General features: G+C 44.0%; 1 protein-coding gene across 1 annotated transcript in view; it reads right to left on the bottom strand.

The window, feature by feature from the left end:
• Positions 1 to 21,637, bottom strand: part of necab1 (N-terminal EF-hand calcium binding protein 1) — a 106,898-nt gene that overhangs the window by 54,964 nt on the left and 30,297 nt on the right. Inside the window, exons 2-4 of the mRNA XM_071369063.1 lie at positions 16,603 to 16,627; positions 13,174 to 13,282; positions 7,785 to 7,810 (exon numbers count right to left, since the gene is read on the bottom strand). Of these exons, the coding sequence (XP_071225164.1) occupies positions 7,785 to 7,810; positions 13,174 to 13,282; positions 16,603 to 16,627 (160 nt within the window). The remainder of the gene's footprint in view (positions 1 to 7,784; positions 7,811 to 13,173; positions 13,283 to 16,602; positions 16,628 to 21,637) is intronic.

The following is a 21,637-nucleotide window of genomic DNA, read 5'->3' as shown; positions in this document are numbered from 1 at the left end:
CGATGTGAACACTGGCATTAGAGCAGATCGAGACAAAACAACGTCACATAAATCAATAGGTGGAGGAGGAGGAGGGGGGGGGGGGGGTGGGTGGGTATGTATCTTTGTAGATAATACTTAGGCCAAGCAGTGTCATGTGATTGAAGAAGTGTGCACCAGAGACTATGAGCTTCTCTTTGTATCATTCAGGCCATTCTATCTGGATAAATGTCCAATATTCTGGTCTATGTGCCTGGACCTCACAATAAGGAAGCTGCTGACAGGATTACAGACTGGTTCAATGCTGCCCTTTCACGATCAACTGACCAGACAGTATTTGTGCTTGGGGATTTTAATATCCTCTCCCTCTCCGCGCAACCCCCCCCCCCACTCTGCAACAGTATGTCACCTGTCCAACTCGCTCAACTCGCATCCTGAATCAGCGTTATGGCAACGTAGAGGACGCATACAAGGCAGTCTGGGAAATCAGACCATAACGTTATCCATCTCCTACTAAGATACAGGCAGCAGGTGAAACGTGAAAACCTGTAGAGAAATTAATTCAGGTATGGATAGAGGAGAGTAGGGAGGAGCTCAAGGACTGCTTTGACGTCACAGCCTGGGAGGTGTACTTTGATTGGCGAACGGATCCCCACTAGTTGACAGACGGCATTACATCATACATCCAGTTCTGGGAGGATACTGAGTTTATTTCCCAACAACAAGCTCTGGGTGTCTAAGGACTTGAACATGTGACCTCAATGAATGGAAGTTTGTGTTCCTGGACGGAGATACTGATGCTGGAAAGAAGAAAGAAAATAAATTCAGGACAAAAAATATGGAAAGCAGAGGTTCTGTCCAGCCAATCCAAGACAAGCATGGGAGGGGCTTAAAGCAATGATGGCAAGAGAAAGGAAAAGAGATCAACAGCATTGCAGACTGTTCATCCTCTGGAAACTACATTAACTGTCCTTTGACACCGCCGATTTTAAAGACCGAATGAATATGAATATGTGACAGCATCCCCAAATCCTCTCCTGTCCAGATAACAGAGAACAAGATGGCTTCATGCTTGTCAAATAATAAGCCACACAAAGCACCGGGCCTAGACGGACTACGGCGCCGACCAGCTCAAGGGAGTCTTCTCACGACTGTTTCCTGCTGAGCATCTGTACAGTGCCAAGCTGGAAGGTGTCGACCATTGTACCGGTGCCTAAGAAGTCAGGGGCCAAATCACCACATTACTTACCCTGGCCAGAGAAGATCAACAGGACCCGTTACATTTAGCCTATTAGGCACAGAGGGGGACTGAGGATGCTACTCTGACCTTGGTGAACATGGTGGCTAGTCACCTTCAACATGCTACATCATATCATCACAGAGGAGGACTGAGGATGCTACTCTGACCTTGGTGAACATGGTGGCTAGTCACCTTCAACATGCTACATCATATCATCACAGAGGAGGACTGAGGATGCTACTCTGACCTTGGTGAACATGGTGGCTAGTCACCTTCAACATGCTACCTCATATCGTCACATTTTATTTATAGATTTTCGTTATTTCAATATAATGCAAATACACACACTGCTGACGACTACTAGACCTGAATGTCAATGGAGGCCTGGCAGGTTGGATCAAGGACTTCAACTGACCGCCCACAGAGGGTCCTCATGAATGGGGCCTCTCTGATGAACTGACCTGAACACAGGGGGCCCTCTCTGATGAACTGACCTGAACACAGGGGCCCTCTCTGATGAACTGACCTGAACACAGGGGGCCCTCTCTGATGAACTGACCTGAACACAGGGGGCCCTCTCTGATGAACTGACCTGAACACAGGGGGCCCTCTCTGATGAACTGACCTGAACACAGGGGGCCCTCTCTGATGGACTGACCTGAACACAGGGGGGCCTCTCTAATGAACTGACCTGAACACAGGGGGCCCTCTCTGATGAACTGACCTGAACACAGGGGGGCCCTCTCTGATGAACTGACCTGAACACAGGGGGGCCCTCTCTGATGAACTGACCTGAACACATGGGGGCCCTCTCTGATGAACTGACCTGAACACATGGGGGCCCTCTCTGATGAACTGACCTGAACACAGGGGGGCCCTCTCTGATGAACTGACCTGAACACAGGGGGGCCCTCTCTGATGAACTGACCTGAACACAGGGGGCCCCTCTCTGATGAACTGACCTGAACACAGGGGGGCCCTCTCTGATGAACTGACCTGAACACAGGGGGCCCTCTCTGATGAACTGACCTGAACACAGGGGGCCCTCTCTGATGAACTGACCTGAACACAGGGGGGCCCTCTCTAATGAACTGACCTGAACACAGGGGGCCCCTCTCTGATGAACTGACCTGAACACAGGGGGGCCCTCTCTGATGAACTGACCTGAACACAGGGGGCCCTCTCTGATGAACTGACCTGAACACAGGGGCCCCTCTCTGATGAACTGACCTGAACACAGGGGGCCTCTCTGATGAACTGACCTGAACACAGGGGGGCCTCTCTGATGAACTGACCTGAACACAGGGGGCCCCTCTCTGATGAACTGAGCCTGAACACAGGGGGGCCCCAGGGGTGTGTCCTCTCTGATGAACTGACCTGAACACAGGGGGGCCCTCTCTGATGAACTGACCCTGAACACAGGGGGGCCCCAGGGGTGTGTCCTCTCTGATGAACTGACCTGAACACAGGGGCGCCACAGGGCTGTGTCCTTTCACCGTTGTCGTTCTCTATCTCCACCAATGAGATGAAGATCCAAGGAAACAATGTGAGCCTTTTTAAGTAGGCGGATGACATGGCTCAGGTAGGACTCTTTATTAAAGATGCTACGTCTGGTAGGACAGCTGTTTATAAACAGACCAACAATCTTGAAGAATTGTGCCGGTCAAGTCCCCTCCACATCAATGTGGACAAGACAAAGGAACTGATCATCAATGGCAACAACCTGCCAATGTCCCAACCTCTCTCTCTGAACGACCAACCAACGGAGGTGGTTGAGTGTTTTAAATATCTAGGGACACAAATTGATATGAGTTTTACAGAGAATGCAGACTATTTTTTTTTTTAAAGCAAACCACAGCCTGTTTTTAAATCAGGAAATTGAAGGGGTTTGGGGTCAGCCAGGATGTTCTGGAGAGGGTGAACTGCAGTCTGGTGGAGAGCATCCTCACGTTCAATATGACAGTCTGGTAATCTGAGCTGGTGGAGAGCATCCTCACATTCAATATGACAGTCTGGTAATCTGAGCTGGTGGAGAGCATCCTCACGTTCAATATGACAGTCTGGTAATCTGAGCTGGTGGAGAGCATCCTCACGTTCAATATGACAGTCTGGTAATCTGAGCCTGTGGAGAGGATCCTCACGTTCAATATGACAGTCTGGTAATCTGAGCTGGTGGAGAGGATCCTCACGTTCAATACGACAGTCTGGTAATCTGAGCTGGTGGAGAGGATCCTCACGTTCAATATGACGGTCTGGTAATCTGAGCTGGTGGAGAGGATCCTCACGTTCAATATGACAGTCTGGTAATCTAAGCTGGCGGAGAGGATCCTCACGTTCAATATGACAGTCTGGTAATCTGAGCTGGTGGAGAGGATCCTCACGTTCAATATGACAGTCTGGTAATCTGAGCTGGTGGAGAGCATCCTCACGTTCAATATGACAGTCTGGTAATCTGAGCTGGTGGAGAGGATCCTCACGTTCAATATGACGGTCTGGTAATCTGAGCTGGTGGAGAGGATCCTCACGTTCAATATGACAGTCTGGTAATCTAAGCTGGCGGAGAGGATCCTCACGTTCAATATGACAGTCTGGTAATCTGAGCTGGTGGAGAGGATCCTCACGTTCAATATGACAGTCTGGTAATCTGAGCTGGTGGAGAGCATCCTCACGTTCAATATGACAGTCTGGTAATCTGAGCCTGTGGAGAGGATCCTCACGTTCAATATGACAGTCTGGTAATCTGAGCTGGTGGAGAGGATCCTCACGTTCAATATGACAGTCTGGTAATCTGAGCTGGTGGAGAGGATCCTCACGTTCAATATGACAGTCTGGTAATCTGAGCTGGTGGAGAGCATCCTCACGTTCAATATGACAGTCTGGTAATCTGAGCTGGTGGGAGAGGATCCTCACGTTCAATATGACAGTCTGGTAATCTGAGCTGGTGGAGAGGATCCTCACGTTCAATATGACAGTCTGGTAATCTGAGCTGGTGGAGAGGATCCTCACGTTCAATATGACAGTCTGGTAATCTGAGCTGGTGGAGAGGATCCTCACGTTCAATATGACAGTCTGGTAATCTGAGCTGGTGGAGAGCATCCTCACATTCAATATGATAGTCTGGTAATCTGAGCTGGTGGAGAGGATCCTCACGTTCAATATGATGGTCTGGTAATCTGAGCTGGTGGAGAGGATCCTCACGTTCAATATGACAGTCTGGTAATCTGAGCTGGTGGAGAGCATCCTCACGTTCAATATGACAGTCTGGTAATCTGAGCTGGTGGAGAGCATCCTCACGTTCAATATGACAGTCTGGTAATCTGAGCTGGTGGGAGAGGATCCTCACGTTCAATATGACAGTCTGGTAATCTGAGCTGGTGGAGAGGATCCTCACGTTCAATATGACAGTCTGGTAATCTGAGCTGGTGGAGAGGATCCTCACGTTCAATATGACAGTCTGGTAATCTGAGCTGGTGGAGAGGATCCTCACGTTCAATATGACAGTCTGGTAATCTGAGCTGGTGGAGAGCATCCTCACGTTCAATATGACAGTCTGGTAATCTGAGCTGGTGGGAGAGGATCCTCACGTTCAATATGACAGTCTGGTAATCTGAGCTGGTGGAGAGGATCCTCACGTTCAATATGACAGTCTGGTAATCTGAGCTGGTGGGAGAGGATCCTCACGTTCAATATGACAGTCTGGTAATCTGAGCTGGTGGAGAGGATCCTCACGTTCAATATGACAGTCTGGTAATCTGAGCTGGTGGAGAGGATCCTCACGTTCAATATGACAGTCTGGTAATCTGAGCTGGTGGGAGAGGATCCTCACGTTCAATATGACAGTCTGGTAATCTGAGCTGGTGGAGAGGATCCTCACGTTCAATATGACAGTCTGGTAATCTGAGCTGGTGGAGAGGATCCTCACGTTCAATATGACAGTCTGGTAATCTGAGCTGGTGGAGAGGATCCTCACGTTCAATATGACAGTCTGGTAATCTGAGCTGGTGGAGAGGATCCTCACGTTCAATATGACAGTCTGGTAATCTGAGCTGGTGGAGAGGATCCTCACGTTCAATATGACAGTCTGGTAATCTGAGCTGGTGGAGAGCATCCTCACGTTCAATATGACAGTCTGGTAATCTGAGCTGGTGGAGAGGATCCTCACGTTCAATATGACAGTCTGGTAATCTGAGCTGGTGGAGAGGATCCTCACGTTCAATATGACAGTCTGGTAATCTGAGCTGGTGGGAGAGGATCCTCACGTTCAATATGACAGTCTGGTAATTTGAGCTGGTAGAGAGGATCCTCACATTCAATATGACAGTCTGGTAATCTGAGGTGGTGGAGAGCATCCTCACGTTCAATATGACAGTCTGGTAATCTGATCTGGTGGAGAGGATCCTCACATTCAATATGACAGTCTGGTAATCTGATCTGGTGGAGAGGATCCTCACGTTCAATATGACAGTCTGGTAATCTGAGCATGTGGAGAGGATCCTCACGTTCAATATGACAGTCTGGTAATCTGAGCTGGTGGAGAGGATCCTCACGTTCAATATGACAGTCTGGTAATCTGAGCTGGTGGAGAGGATCCTCACGTTCAATATGACAGTCTGGTAATCTGAGCTGGTGGAGAGGATCCTCACGTTCAATATGACAGTCTGGTAATCTGAGCTGGTGGAGAGGATCCTCACGTTCAATATGACAGTCTGGTAATCTGAGCTGGTGGAGAGGATCCTCACGTTCAATATGACAGTCTGGTAATCTGAGCTGGTGGGAGAGCATCCTCACGTTCAATATGACAGTCTAGTAATCTGAGCTGGTGGGAGAGCATCCTCACGTTCAATATGACAGTCTAGTAATCTGAGCTGGTGGGAGAGGATCCTCACGTTCAATATGACAGTCTGGTAATCTGAGCTGGTGGGAGAGGATCCTCACGTTCAATATGACAGTCTGGTAATCTGAGCTGGTGGAGAGGATCCTCACGTTCAATATGATGGTCTGGTAATCTGAGCTGGTGGAGAGCATCCTCACGTTCAATATGATGGTCTGGTAATCTGAGCATGTGGAGAGGATCCTCACGTTCAATATGACAGTCTGGTAATCTGAGCCTGTGGAGAGGATCCTCACGTTCAATATGACAGTCTGGTAATCTGAGCTGGTGGAGAGGATCCTCACGTTCAATATGACAGTCTGGTAATCTGAGCTGGTGGAGTGCATCCTCACGTTCAATATGACAGTCTGGTAATCTGATCTGGTGGAGAGGATCCTCACATTCAATATGACAGTCTGGTAATCTGAGCTGGTGGAGAGGATCCTCACGTTCAATATGACAGTCTGGTAATCTGATCTGGTGGAGAGGATCCTCACATTCAATATGACAGTCTGGTAATCTGATCTGGTGGAGAGCATCCTCACGTTCAATATGACAGTCTGGTAATCTGAGCTGGTGGAGAGGATCCTCACGTTCAATATGACAGTCTGGTAATCTGATCTGGTGGAGAGGATCCTCACATTCAATATGACAGTCTGGTAATCTGATCTGGTGGAGAGCATCCTCACGTTCAATATGACAGTCTGGTAATCTGATCTGGTGGAGAGCATCCTCACGTTCAATATGACAGTCTGGTAATCTGAGCTGGTGGAGAGCATCCTCACATTCAATATGACAGTCTAGTAATCTGAGCTGGTGGAGAGGATCCTCACGTTCAATATGACAGTCTGGTAATCTGAGCTGGTGGAGCAAAAGTAAACTGACCAGAATAGTAAACAGAGCCAGCAACGTAATTGGTCGACCACAAGCACATTTGAGCAGTCTGTTCCACAAGGCAACGTTGGCGACCCCTCCCTCCCTCCCTCCCTCCCTCCCACCCACTCTCCCTCCCTCCCTCCCTCCCTCCCTCCCTCCCTCCCTCCCTCCCTCCCTCCCTCCCTCCCACCCACTCTCCCACCCTCCCTCCCTGCCACCCTCCCTCCCTCCCTCCCTCCCTCCCACCCTGCCTCCCTCCCACCCTGCCTCCCTCACACCCTCCCTCCCTCCCTCCCTCCCTCCCTCCCTCCCTCCCACCCTCCCACGCTCGGTTCTAGAAGCTTCCCTCTTCAGAATGCTCATGGCCAAGAAGAACATGTTTAAAACATTCATTCGTTCCATGTGCTGTTGGACTACTAAAATGCAAAGTAAATTGTATCGGTATATGTACTATCTAGTCCAGTTGGGACAGCGGTCGTTGTTAGTGAATGTACCGATGTCCTCTATGTTTTTAGTGTATTCCGGTACGATGGACTGACTGGTTTAAATGGGAATGATGTGAGAATGTACTGTGCATTTGGAAAGTATTCAGACGCCTTGACTTTTTCCACATTTTGTTACGTTACAGCCTTATTCTAAAATGGACATCTACCCAGAATACCCTCATAATGACAAAGCCAAAACAGGCGCGGTAGGTTCTGATCCACTCCTGTCATTGCAATGCAGCCCTTTCAACGTTTTCCTCACTAATATGTAGTTGTTGTCATGATAAAATGAATCAAAGTCAATTTTGCTATATGAAATGCAGGTCTGTCTTACCACACAGCTCGTCAGTGTCCACGTTGCTGGAAGACAAAATAACGGAAGAGGTGATTAGTTGAAGAATTAACAACCTTTCCAGAGCTTGGAATGACAATGTTTTATATGCATTTTTGTCAAAACTGAGTTATCTACACAGCCTTGTTAAACTGAGTTATCGACACAGCCTTGTTAAACTGAGTTATTGACACAGCCTTGTTAAACTGAGTTATCTACACAGCCTTGTTAAACTGAGTTATCTACACAGCCTTGTTAAACTGAGTTATTGACACAGCCTTGTTTAACTGAGTTATTGACACAGCCTTGTTAAACTGGGTTATTGACATAGCCTTGTTAAACTGAGTTATTGACACAGACTTGTTAAACTGAGTTATCGACACAGCCTTGTTAAACTGAGTTATCTACACAGCCTTGTTAAACTGAGTTATCGACACAGCCTTGTTAAACTGGGTTATCGACACAGCCTTGTTAAACTGAGTTATCTACACAGCCTTGTTGAACTGAGTTATCGACACAGCCTTGTTAAACTGGGTTATCTACATAGCCTTGTTAAACTGAGTTATCTACACAGCCTTGTTGAACTGAGTTATCGACACAGCCTTGTTAAACTGGGTTATCTACATAGCCTTGTTAAACTGAGTTATTGACACAGCCTTGTTAAACTGAGTTATTGACACAGCCTTGTTAAACTGAGTTATTGACACAGCCTTGTTAAACTGAGTTATTGACACAGCCTTGTTAAACTGAGTTATTGACACAGCCTTGTTAAACTGAGTTATAGACACAGCCTTGTTAAACTGGGTTATCTACACAGCCTTGTTAAACTGAGTTATTGACACAGCCTTGTTAAACTGAGTTATCTACACAGCCTTGTTAAACTGAGTCATCGACACAGCCTTGTTAAACTGGGTTATCGACACAGCCTTGTTAAACTGAGTCATCGACACAGCCTTGTTAAACTGAGTTATTGACACAGCCTTGTTAAACTGGGTTATTGACACAGCCTTGTTAAACTGGGTTATTGACACAGCCTTGTTAAACTGGGTTATTGACACAGCCTTGTTAAACTGGGTTATTGACACAGCCTTGTTAAACTGAGTTATCTACACAGCCTTGTTAAACTGAGTTATCTACACAGCCTTGTTAAACTGAGTTATTGACACAGCCTTGTTTAACTGAGTTATTGACACAGCCTTGTTAAACTGGGTTATTGACACAGCCTTGTTAAACTGAGTTATTGACACAGACTTGTTAAACTGAGTTATCGACACAGCCTTGTTAAACTGAGTTATCTACACAGCCTTGTTAAACTGAGTTATCGACACAGCCTTGTTAAACTGAGTTATCTACACAGCCTTGTTAAACTGAGTTATCGACACAGCCTTGTTAAACTGGGTTATCGACACAGCCTTGTTAAACTGAGTTATCTACACAGCCTTGTTGAACTGAGTTATCGACACAGCCTTGTTAAACTGGGTTATCTACATAGCCTTGTTAAACTGAGTTATCTACACAGCCTTGTTGAACTGAGTTATCGACACAGCCTTGTTAAACTGGGTTATCTACATAGCCTTGTTAAACTGAGTTATTGACACAGCCTTGTTAAACTGAGTTATTGACACAGCCTTGTTAAACTGAGTTATTGACACAGCCTTGTTAAACTGAGTTATAGACACAGCCTTGTTAAACTGGGTTATCTACACAGCCTTGTTAAACTGAGTTATTGACACAGCCTTGTTAAACTGAGTTATCTACACAGCCTTGTTAAACTGAGTCATCGACACAGCCTTGTTAAACTGGGTTATCGACACAGCCTTGTTAAACTGAGTCATCGACACAGCCTTGTTAAACTGAGTTATTGACACAGCCTTGTTAAACTGGGTTATTGACACAGCCTTGTTAAACTGGGTTATTGACACAGCCTTGTTAAACTGGGTTATTGACACAGCCTTGTTAAACTGGGTTATTGACACAGCCTTGTTAAACTGGGTTATTGACACAGCCTTGTTAAACTGGGTTATTGACACAGCCTTGTTAAACTGGGTTATTGACACAGCCTTGTTAAACTGGGTTATTGACACAGCCTTGTTAAACTGGGTTATTGACACAGCCTTGTTAAACTGGGTTATTGACACAGCCTTGTTAAACTGAGTTATTGACACAGCCTTGTTCTATTCAGATAGAACCTTGAAATTCCAAGGTCAGGATTTCATAACATTGAGATATAGTCTCAACTACTACATCACTGCAGGTCTTTAAGACAGATCCCGAGTTGACATCAAATCCCTGGGTCTGTCTGCATGGGTACCTGCTTAGGGAGCTGCTGCTATGGAAACCAGGATGACTTGAGTGACTTGGAAACATATAGCTAGGAAGATGGAGGGATCAGAGAGATGGAAACATACAGCTGGGAGGGTTGAGGGCTCAGAGAGATGGAAACATACAGCTGGGAGGGTTGATGGATCAGAGAGATGGAAACATACAGCTGGGAGGATTGATGGAGTCTGAGAGACCCCCCACACCCTCGCGACAGAAAGAGAGAGAGAGAGAGAGAGAGAGAGAGAGAGAGAGAGAGAGAGAGAGAGAGAGGGAGGGAGGGAGACACCTCCCTCACGCTAAGAGGACATTACTCATTTATCTTTTCTTGTTGTCATGACATTACTGCGTCCCAAATGGCACCTTATTTCTTATGTAGTATACTTCTTTTGAGGCCCATAGGTGGCATTTGGGACGCAGTCATTGCCTCCAGGAGAGTGGCTAATAAATAAACCAAACTATAGACCAGGGTTCCGCAACTGGTGGCATGCGGGCCGAATTTGGCCTGCGGGTGGTTAAATTTGGCCTCCCAATTTTCTGAGTAAAATATTAATACATTTTTAAAATAGTTTTTTACATTTTAATTGTTGGACATAAAAGACTGTAAAAACACCAGGAAATCAGCTCCAAGTGATTTTAATTTAAGAAATCTGTTCCCAGTTATTCCCACGTATAATAGAGAGACATATGATCGTATATAAATGTAATCAAGGTTTGAAATGATTATGTTTTAGTTTAATATTATATCTGTTTGGGCTTCTTGCGGTCAATTTGCAGTCTACTAATTATTTGTAATTATGTTCCGGCCCCCCGAACATCCACTCACACCAAACCACCAAACCACCAAACCAGCCCTCGGCTGAATCTTCTTGATGATCTCTGCTATAGACTGAAACTCTGCCAGACAGACAGACAGGTTCAGCCCTCGTAGCTGTGTCAGACAGACAGACAGACAGACGACAGACAGACAGACAGGTTCAGCCCTCGTAGCTGTGTCAGACAGACAGTCAGACAGACAGACAGACAGGTTCAGCCCTCGTAGCTGTGTCAGACAGACAGGTTCAGCCCTCGTAGCTGTGTCAGACAGACAGACAGACAGACAGACAGACAGACAGACAGACAGACAGACAGACAGACAGACAGACAGGTTCAGCCCCCGTGGCTGTGTCAACAGACAGACAGTCAGACAGACAGACAGAGACAGACAGACAGGTTCAGCCCCCGTGGCTGTGTCAACAGACAGACAGGCAGACAGACAGACAGACAGACAGACATACAGACAGACAGACAGACAGGTTCAGCCCCCGTGGCTGTGTCAACAGGCAGACAGACAGACAGACAGACAGACAGACAGACAGACAGACAGACAGACAGACAGACAGACAGACAGACAGACAGACAGACAGACAGACACTCCAGTTCCCTCATCATCTATGTGTTGTTCTGTAAAAGGACATTATAATGTGAGCTAGATAATGTTAGATAATATTAGATAATGTTAGATAATGTTAGATAATATTAGATAATGTTAGATAATGTTAGATAATATTAGATAATGTTAGATAATGTTAGATAATGTTAGATAATGTTAGATAATATTAGATAATGTTAGATAATATTAGATAATGTTAGATAATGTTAGATAATATTAGATAATGTTAGATAATGTTAGATAATGTTAGATAATGTTAGATAATGTTAGATAATATTAGATAATGTTAGATAATATTAGATAATGTTAGATAATGTTAGATAATGTTAGATAATGTTAGATAATATTAGATAATGTTAGATAATATTAGATACTGTTAGATAATGTTAGATAATGTTAGATAATATTAGATAATATTAGATAATGTTAGATAATGTTAGATAATGTTAGATAATGTTAGATAATGTTAGATAATATTAGATAATGTTAGATAATATTAGATAATGTTAGATAATGTTAGATAATGTTAGATAATATTAGATAATGTTAGATAATGTTAGATAATGTTAGATAATATTAGATAATGTTTGATAATATTAGATAATGTTAGATAATATTAGATAATGTTAGATAATGTTAGATATGTTAGATAATGTTAGATAATGTTAGATAATATTAGATAATGTTAGATAATGTTAGATACTGTTAGATAATGTTAGATAATGTTAGATAATATTAGATAATGTTAGATAATGTTAGATAATGTTAGATAATATTAGATAATGTTAGATAATGTTAGATAATGTTAGATAATATTAGATAATGTTTGATAATATTAGATAATGTTAGATAATATTAGATCATGTTAAATAATATTAGATAATGTTAGATTATATTAGATAATGTTAGATAATGTTAGATAATATTAGATAATGTTAGATAATGTTAGATAATGTTAGATAATGTTTGATAATATTAGATATGTTAGATAATATTAGATCATGTTAAATAATATTAGATAATGTTAGATCATATTAGATAATGTTAGATAATGTTAAATAATGTTAGATCATGTTAGATCATATTAGATCATGTTAGATCATATTAGATAATGTTAGATCATATTAGATAATGTTAGATAATATTAGATAATGTTAGATCATATTAGATAATGTTAAATAATATTAGATAATGTTAGATAATGTATTAAACACCCACAACAATAATGTATCTCCTAAATGAAATCGGTAGCATATTGTTAAGATAATATGTTAATATAATATGTTAATATAATAGTGTTAATATAATATGTCAATATAATATGTTAATTGAATATGGATAATATAATATTGTTAATGTAATATGTTAATTTAATATGTTGACATAATATTTTTAATATAATATTCTTAATATAATATGTTAATATAATATTGTTAATATAATATTGCTAATGTAATATGTTAATTTAATAGTGCTAATATAATATTGTTAATATGATCTGTTAATATAATATGTTAATATAATATTGATAATATAATAGAAAACAGATGTCTGTAGATTCATGTGTTCCAGGACTCTTTTTTCAACAGAGAGAGAATTGTGAGAGAGAGTGAAAGACAGAGAGATAATTCTAGAACTTACTCTGTGTTGTGAGTGTCTATGGTGTTAAAGAGCTCCTTCAGTTGATCTGATGTTAAAACTCCGTCATGGAAGTAGGCTCTGAACTCATCAAACGACAACTTCCCATCATCTGCAGCACAAAACAGTTGGGAACGGAATAGAATTGAAAATATATTTTATTGGACATTTGGTTAGAAAATATATTATTCATTCACCTTTTTACGCACACACGCGCGCACAAACATACATACACACACACAGAGGGACTGACGCGGTTTGGCCCAGTTAGTAACATTAACATAACATTACATGTAAATGTGTTGGAGTTAGACTGAATAAGACTGGATAAAAGACTGGTGTTAGACTGGAGTTAGACTGGATAATAGACTGGATAAAAGACTGGATAAAAGACTGGAGTTAGACTGAATAAGACTGGATAAAAGACTGGAGTTAGACTGGAGTTAGACTGGATAATAGACTGGATAAAAGACTGGATAAAAGACTGGAGTTAGACTGGATAAAAGACTGGAGTTAGACTGGATAAAATACTGGATAAAAGACTGGAGTTAGACTGGATAAAAGACTGGAGTTAGACTGGATAAAAGACTGGAGTTAGACTGGATAAAAGACTGGAGTTAGACTGGATAAAAGACTGGAGTTAGACTGGATAAAAGACTGGATAAAAGACTGGAGTTAGACTGGATAAAAGACTGGAGTTAGACTGGATAAAAGACTGGAGTTAGACTGGATAAAAGACTGGAGTTAGACTGGATAATAGACTGGAGTTAGACTGGATAAAACACTGGAGTTAGACTGGATAAAAGACAGGAGTTAGACTGGATAAAAGACTGGAGTTAGACTGGAGTTAGACTGGAGTTAGACTGGATAAAAGGATGGAGTTAGACTGGATAATAGACTGGAGTTAGACTGGAGTTAGACTGGATAAAAGACTGGAGTTAGACTGGGGAAAAGACTGGAGTTAGACTGGATAAAAGACTGGAGTTAGACTGGGGAAAAGACTGGAGTTAGACTGGATAAAAGACTGGAGTTAGACTGGATAAAAGACTGGAGTTAGACTGGATAAAAGACTGGGGAAAAGACTGGAGTTAGACTGGATAAAAGACTGGAGTTAGACTGGGGAAAAGACTGGAGTAACACTGGATAAAAGACTGGAGTTAGACTGGGGAAAAGACTGGAGTTAGACTGGATAAAAGACTGGAGTTAGACTGGATAAAAGACTGGAGTTAGACTGGGGAAAAGACTGGAGTTAGACTGGATAAAAGACTGGAGTTAGACTGGATAAAAGACTGGGGAAAAGACTGGAGTTAGACTGGATAAAAGACTGGAGTTAGACTGGAGTTAGACTGGATAAAAGACTGGAGTAAGACTGGAGTTAGACTGCAGTTAGACTGGAGTTAGACTGGAGTTAGACTGGATAAAAGGATGGAGTTAGACTGGATAATAGACTGGAGTTAGACTGGAGTTAGACTGGATAAAACACTGGAGTTAGACTGGATAAAAGACTGGAGTTAGACTGGATAAAAGACTGGAGTTAGACTGGATAAAAGACTGGGGAAAAGACTGGAGTAGACTGGATAAAAGACTGGAGTTAGACTGGGGAAAAGACTAGAGTTCGACTGGATAAAAGACTGGAGTTAGACTGGATAAAATACTGGAGTTAGACTGGGGAAAAGACTGGAGTTAGACTGGATAACAGACTGGAGTTAGACTGGATAAAAGACTGGGGAAAAGACTGGAGTTAGACTGGATAAAATACTGGAGTTAGACTGGAGTTAGACTGGATAAATGACTGGAGTTAGACTGGATAAAAGACTGGAGTTAGACTGGATAAAAGACTGGAGTTAGACTGGATAAAAGACTGGAGTTAGACTGGAGAAAAGACTGGGGAAAAGACTGGAGTTAGACTGGATAAAATACTGGAGTTAGACTGGGGAAAAGACTGGAGTTAGACTGGATAAAAGACTGGAGTTAGACTGGATAAAAGACTGGGGAAAAGACTGGAGTTAGACTGGATAAAATACTGGAGTTAGACTGGAGTTAGACTGGATAAATGACTGGAGTTAGACTGGATAAAAGACTGGAGTTAGACTGGGGAAAAGACTGGAGTTAGACTGGATAAAAGACTGGAGTTAGACTGGATAAAAGACTGGGGAAAAGACTGGAGTTAGACTGGATAAAAGACTGGAGTTAGACTGGATAAAAGACTGGAGTTAGACTGGATAAAAGACTGGAGTTAGACTGGAGAAAAGTCTTCATATCCATGAAGTCTCCCCGAGTCTTCCTACCCATGAAGACTCGGGCTGTAATCGCTACTGAAGGTGCTTCATCAAAGTACTGAGTAAAGGGTCTGAATATTTAGTCAGCACTTCTACTATGAGAAGCTTTATGAAATATAAACCATATCAAATATCGAGCTGTCAGTCGGTCCTGCCGTTTCCATGGCAACAGCATTAGAGAGAGGAGAGAGCAACAATTACACATATTTCATTGAGAAATAAAGTACATGTTTTCAAATAACTAAAATCCATCCCACAGCCTTAATTTTATTTATTTATTTTATTTCACCTTTATTTAACCAGGTAGGCAAATTGAGAACACGTTCTCATTTACAATTGCGACCTGGCCAAGATAAAGCAAAGCAGTTCGACACAAACAACAACACATAGTTACACATGGAGTAAAACAAACATACAGTCAATAATACAGTGAAAAATAAGTCTATATACAATATGAGCAAGTGAGGTGAGATAAGGGAGGTGAAGGCAAACAAAATATATATATAAATAAATAAAAATATAAAAAGGCCATGGTGGCGAAGTAAATACAACACAGCAAGTAAAATAAAAAAGTAGAGTAGAGATAGTAGAGATAGAAAAAGTAGAGATAGAAATAATGGGGTGCAAAGGAGCAAAATAAATAAATAAATACAGTAGGTAAAGAGGTAGTTGTTTGGGCTAAATTATAGATGGGCTATGTACAGGTGCAGTAATCTATGAGCTGCTCTGACAGCTGGTGCTTAAAGCTAGTGAGGGAGATAAGTGTTTCCAGTTTCAGAGATTTTTGTAGTTCGTTCCAGTCATTGGCAGCAGAGAACTGGAAGGAGAGGCGGCCAAAGGAAGAATTGGTTTTGGGGGTGACCAGAGAGATATACCTGATGGAGCGCGTGCTACAGGTAGGTGCTGCTATGGTGACCAGCGAGCTGAGATAAGGAATACATCATGTGAGGAGGTAGAGAGAGAGAGAAAGACAGAGACAGAGAAAGACAGAGACAGAGACAGAAAGAGACAGAGACAGAAAGAGACAGAGACAGAAAGAGACAGAGACAGAGAGAGACAGAGACAGAGACAGAGAGAGAGAGAGAGAGAGAGAGAGAGACAGAGACAGAGACAGAAAGAGAGAGAGAGAGAGAGAGAGATTGTGAATTCTTACCGTTTTTATCTGCTCTTCTTAAGATCTGAAACAAGAAAAAGCAGAGAGGATGACTGTTATGGAGGACTGATAAGGAGGACTGTTAAGGAGGGCTGTTATGGAGGGCTGATAAGGAGGACTGTTATGGAGGGCTGTTATGGAGGGCTGTTATGGAGGGCTGTTATGGAGGGCTGTTATGGAGGGCTGTTATGGAGGGCTGTTATGGAGGGCTGTTATGGAGGGCTGTTATGGAGGGCTGTTATGGAGGGCTGTTATGGAGGGCTGTTATGGAGGGCTGTTATGGAGGGCTGATAAGGAGGACTGTTATGGAGGGCTGTTATGGAGGGCTGATAAGGAGGACTGTTATGGAGGACTGATATGGAGGACTGTTAAGGAGGACTGTTATGGAGGGCTGTTAAGGAGGACTGTTATGGAGGGCTGATAAGGAGGACTGTTATGGAGGGCTGTTATGGAGGGCTGATAAGGAGGACTGTTATGGAGGACTGATATGGAGGACTGTTAAGGAGGACTGTTATGGAGGGCTGTTAAGGAGGACTGTTATGGAGGGCTGATAAGGAGGACTGTTATGGAGGGCTGTTATGGAGGGCTGATAAGGAGGACTGTTATGGAGGACTGATATGGAGGACTGTTAAGGAGGACTGTTATGGAGGGCTGTTAAGGAGGACTGTTATGGAGGGCTGATAAGGAGGACTGTTATGGAGGGCTGTTATGGAGGGCTGATAAGGAGGACTGTTATGGAGGGCTGTTATGGAGGGCTGATAAGGAGGACTGTTATGGAGGACTGATATGGAGGACTGTTAAGGAGGACTGTTATGGAGGGCTGTTAAGGAGGACTGTTATGGAGGGCTGATAAGGAGGACTGTTATGGAGGGCTGTTATGGAGGGCTGATAAGGAGGACTGTTATGGAGGACTGATATGGAGGACTGTTAAGGAGGACTGTTATGGAGGGCTGTTAAGGAGGACTGTTATGGAGGGCTGATAAGGAGGACTGTTATGGAGGGCTGATAAGGAGGACTGTTATGGAGGGCTGATAAGGAGGACTGTTATGGAGGACTGATATGGAGGACTGTTAAGGAGGACTGTTATGGAGGGCTGATAAGGAGGACTGTTATGGAGGGCTGTTATGGAGGACTGTTATGGAGGACTGTTAAGGAGGACTGTTAAGGAGGGCTGTTAAGGAGGGCTGTTATGGAGGGCTGATAAGGAGGACTGTTATGGAGGACTGATATGGAGGACTGTTAAGGAGGACTGTTATGGAGGGCTGTTAAGGAGGACTGTTATGGAGGGCTGATAAGGAGGACTGTTATGGAGGGCTGATAAGGAGGACTGTTATGGAGGGCTGATAAGGAGGACTGTTATGGAGGACTGATATGGAGGACTGTTAAGGAGGACTGTTATGGAGGGCTGATAAGGAGGACTGTTATGGAGGACTGATAAGGAGGACTGTTATGGAGGACTGATATGGAGGACTGTTAAGGAGGACTGTTATGGAGGGCTGTTAAGGAGGACTGTTATGGAGGGCTGTTAAGGAGGACTGTTAAGGAGGACTGTTAAGGAGGGCTGTTAAGGAGGGCTGTTATGGAGGGCTGTTATGGAGGGCTGATAAGGAGGACTGTTATGGAGGACTGATATGGAGGACTGTTAAGGAGGACTGTTATGGAGGGCTGTTAAGGAGGACTGTTATGGAGGGCTGATAAGGAGGACTGTTAAGGAGGACTGTTAAGGAGGGCTGTTAAGGAGGGCTGTTATGGAGGACTGTTAAGGAGGACTGTTAAGGAGGGCTGTTAAGGAGGGCTGTTATGGAGGGCTGTTATGGAGGGCTGATAAGGAGGACTGTTATGGAGGACTGATATGGAGGACTATTAAGGAGGACTGTTATGGAGGGCTGTTAAGGAGGACTGTTATGGAGGGCTGATAAGGAGGACTGTTATGGAGGGCTGATATGGAGGACTGTTAAGGAGGACTGTTAAGGAGGGCTGTTAAGGAGGGCTGTTATGGAGGGCTGTTATGGAGGGCTGATAAGGAGGACTGTTATGGAGGACTGATATGGAGGACTGTTAAGGAGGACTGTTATGGAGGGCTGTTAAGGAGGACTGTTATGGAGGGCTGATAAGGAGGACTGTTATGGAGGGCTGATAAGGAGGACTGTTATGGAGGGCTGATAAGGAGGACTGTTATGGAGGACTGATATGGAGGACTGTTAAGGAGGACTGTTATGGAGGGCTGTTAAGGAGGACTGTTATGGAGGACTGTTATGGAGGACTGATATGGAGGACTGTTAAGGAGGACTGTTATGGAGGGCTGTTAAGGAGGACTGTTATGGAGGGCTGTTAAGGAGGACTGTTATGGAGGGCTGATAAGGAGGACTGTTATGGAGGGCTGTTAAGGAGGACTGTTATGGAGGGCTGTTATGGAGGGCTGATAAGGAGGACTGTTATGGAGGACTGATATGGAGGACTGTTAAGGAGGACTGTTATGGAGGGCTGTTAAGGAGGACTGTTATGGAGGGCTGATAAGGAGGACTGTTATGGAGGGCTGATAAGGAGGACTGTTATGGAGGGCTGATAAGGAGGACTGTTATGGAGGACTGATATGGAGGACTGTTAAGGAGGACTGTTATGGAGGGCTGATAAGGAGGACTGTTATGGAGGACTGATATGGAGGACTGTTAAGGAGGACTGTTATGGAGGGCTGTTAAGGAGGACTGTTATGGAGGGCTGTTAAGGAGGACTGTTAGGGAGGGCTGTTAAGGAGGACTGTTAAGGAGGACTGTTAAGGAGGGCTGTTAAGGAGGGCTGTTATGGAGGGCTGTTATGGAGGGCTGATAAGGAGGACTGTTATGGAGGACTGATATGGAGGACTGTTAAGGAGGACTGTTATGGAGGGCTGTTAAGGAGGACTGTTATGGAGGGCTGATAAGGAGGACTGTTAAGGAGGACTGTTAAGGAGGGCTGTTAAGGAGGGCTGTTATGGAGGACTGTTAAGGAGGACTGTTAAGGAGGGCTGTTAAGGAGGGCTGTTATGGAGGGCTGTTATGGAGGGCTGATAAGGAGGACTGTTATGGAGGACTGATATGGAGGACTATTAAGGAGGACTGTTATGGAGGGCTGTTAAGGAGGACTGTTATGGAGGGCTGATAAGGAGGACTGTTATGGAGGGCTGATATGGAGGACTGTTAAGGAGGACTGTTAAGGAGGGCTGTTAAGGAGGGCTGTTATGGAGGGCTGTTATGGAGGGCTGATAAGGAGGACTGTTATGGAGGACTGATATGGAGGACTGTTAAGGAGGACTGTTATGGAGGGCTGTTAAGGAGGACTGTTATGGAGGGCTGATAAGGAGGACTGTTATGGAGGGCTGATAAGGAGGACTGTTATGGAGGGCTGATAAGGAGGACTGTTATGGAGGACTGATATGGAGGACTGTTAAGGAGGACTGTTATGGAGGGCTGTTAAGGAGGACTGTTATGGAGGACTGTTATGGAGGACTGATATGGAGGACTGTTAAGGAGGACTGTTATGGAGGGCTGTTAAGGAGGACTGTTATGGAGGGCTGTTAAGGAGGACTGTTATGGAGGGCTGATAAGGAGGACTGTTATGGAGGGCTGTTAAGGAGGACTGTTATGGAGGGCTGTTATGGAGGGCTGATAAGGAGGACTGTTATGGAGGACTGATATGGAGGACTGTTAAGGAGGACTGTTATGGAGGGCTGTTAAGGAGGACTGTTATGGAGGGCTGATAAGGAGGACTGTTATGGAGGGCTGATAAGGAGGACTGTTATGGAGGGCTGATAAGGAGGACTGTTATGGAGGACTGATATGGAGGACTGTTAAGGAGGACTGTTATGGAGGGCTGATAAGGAGGACTGTTATGGAGGACTGATATGGAGGACTGTTAAGGAGGACTGTTATGGAGGGCTGTTAAGGAGGACTGTTATGGAGGGCTGTTAAGGAGGACTGTTAGGGAGGGCTGATAAGGAGGACTGTTATGGAGGGCTGTTAAGGAGGACTGTTATGGAGGGCTGATAAGGAGGACTGTTATGGAGGACTGATATGGAGGACTGTTAAGGAGGACTGTTATGGAGGGCTGTTAAGGAGGACTGTTATGGAGGGCTGATAAGGAGGACTGTTATGGAGGACTGATATGGAGGACTGTTATGGAGGACTGATAAGGAGGACTGTTAAGGAAGACTATTAAGGAGGACTGTTAAGGAAGACTGATATGGAGGACTGATAAGGAGGACTGTTATGGAGGGCTGTTATGGAGGACTGTTAAGGAGGACTGTTATGGAGGACTGTTATGGAGGACTGATAAGGAGGACTGTTAAGGAAGACTATTAAGGAGGACTGTTAAGGAAGACTGATATGGAGGACTGATGAGGAGGACTGTTAAGGAGGGCTGTTATGGAGGACTGATAAGGAGGACTGTTATGGAGGACTGTTATGGAGGACTGATAAGGAGGACTGTTAAGGAAGACTATTAAGGAGGACTGTTAAGGAAGACTGATATGGAGGACTGATGAGGAGGACTGTTAAGGAGGGCTGTTATGGAGGACTGATAAGGAGGGCTGTTAAGGAGGACTGTTATGGAGGGCTGATAAGGAGGACTGTTATGGAGGACTGATATGGAGGACTGTTATGGAGGACTGATAAGGAGGACTGTTAAGGAAGACTATTAAGGAGGACTGTTAAGGAAGACTGATATGGAGGACTGATAAGGAGGACTGTTATGGAGGGCTGTTATGGAGGACTGTTAAGGAGGACTGTTATGGAGGACTGTTATGGAGGACTGATAAGGAGGACTGTTAAGGAAGACTATTAAGGAGGACTGTTAAGGAAGACTGATATGGAGGACTGATGAGGAGGACTGTTAAGGAGGGCTGTTATGGAGGACTGATAAGGAGGACTGATAAGGATGACTGATAAGGAGGACTGATAAGGAGGACTGTTAAGGAAGACTGATATGGAGGACTGATAAGGAGGACTGTTAAGGAGGGCTGATAAGGAGGACTGTTAGGGAGGACTGTTATGGAGGACTG

Source organism: Salvelinus alpinus, chromosome 26 (genome assembly GCF_045679555.1).
Source record: "Salvelinus alpinus chromosome 26, SLU_Salpinus.1, whole genome shotgun sequence".
NCBI lineage: Eukaryota > Metazoa > Chordata > Actinopteri > Salmoniformes > Salmonidae > Salvelinus > Salvelinus alpinus.
Note: the sequence above shows the minus strand (reverse complement) of the source record. Positions and strands in the feature narration are given on the sequence as shown.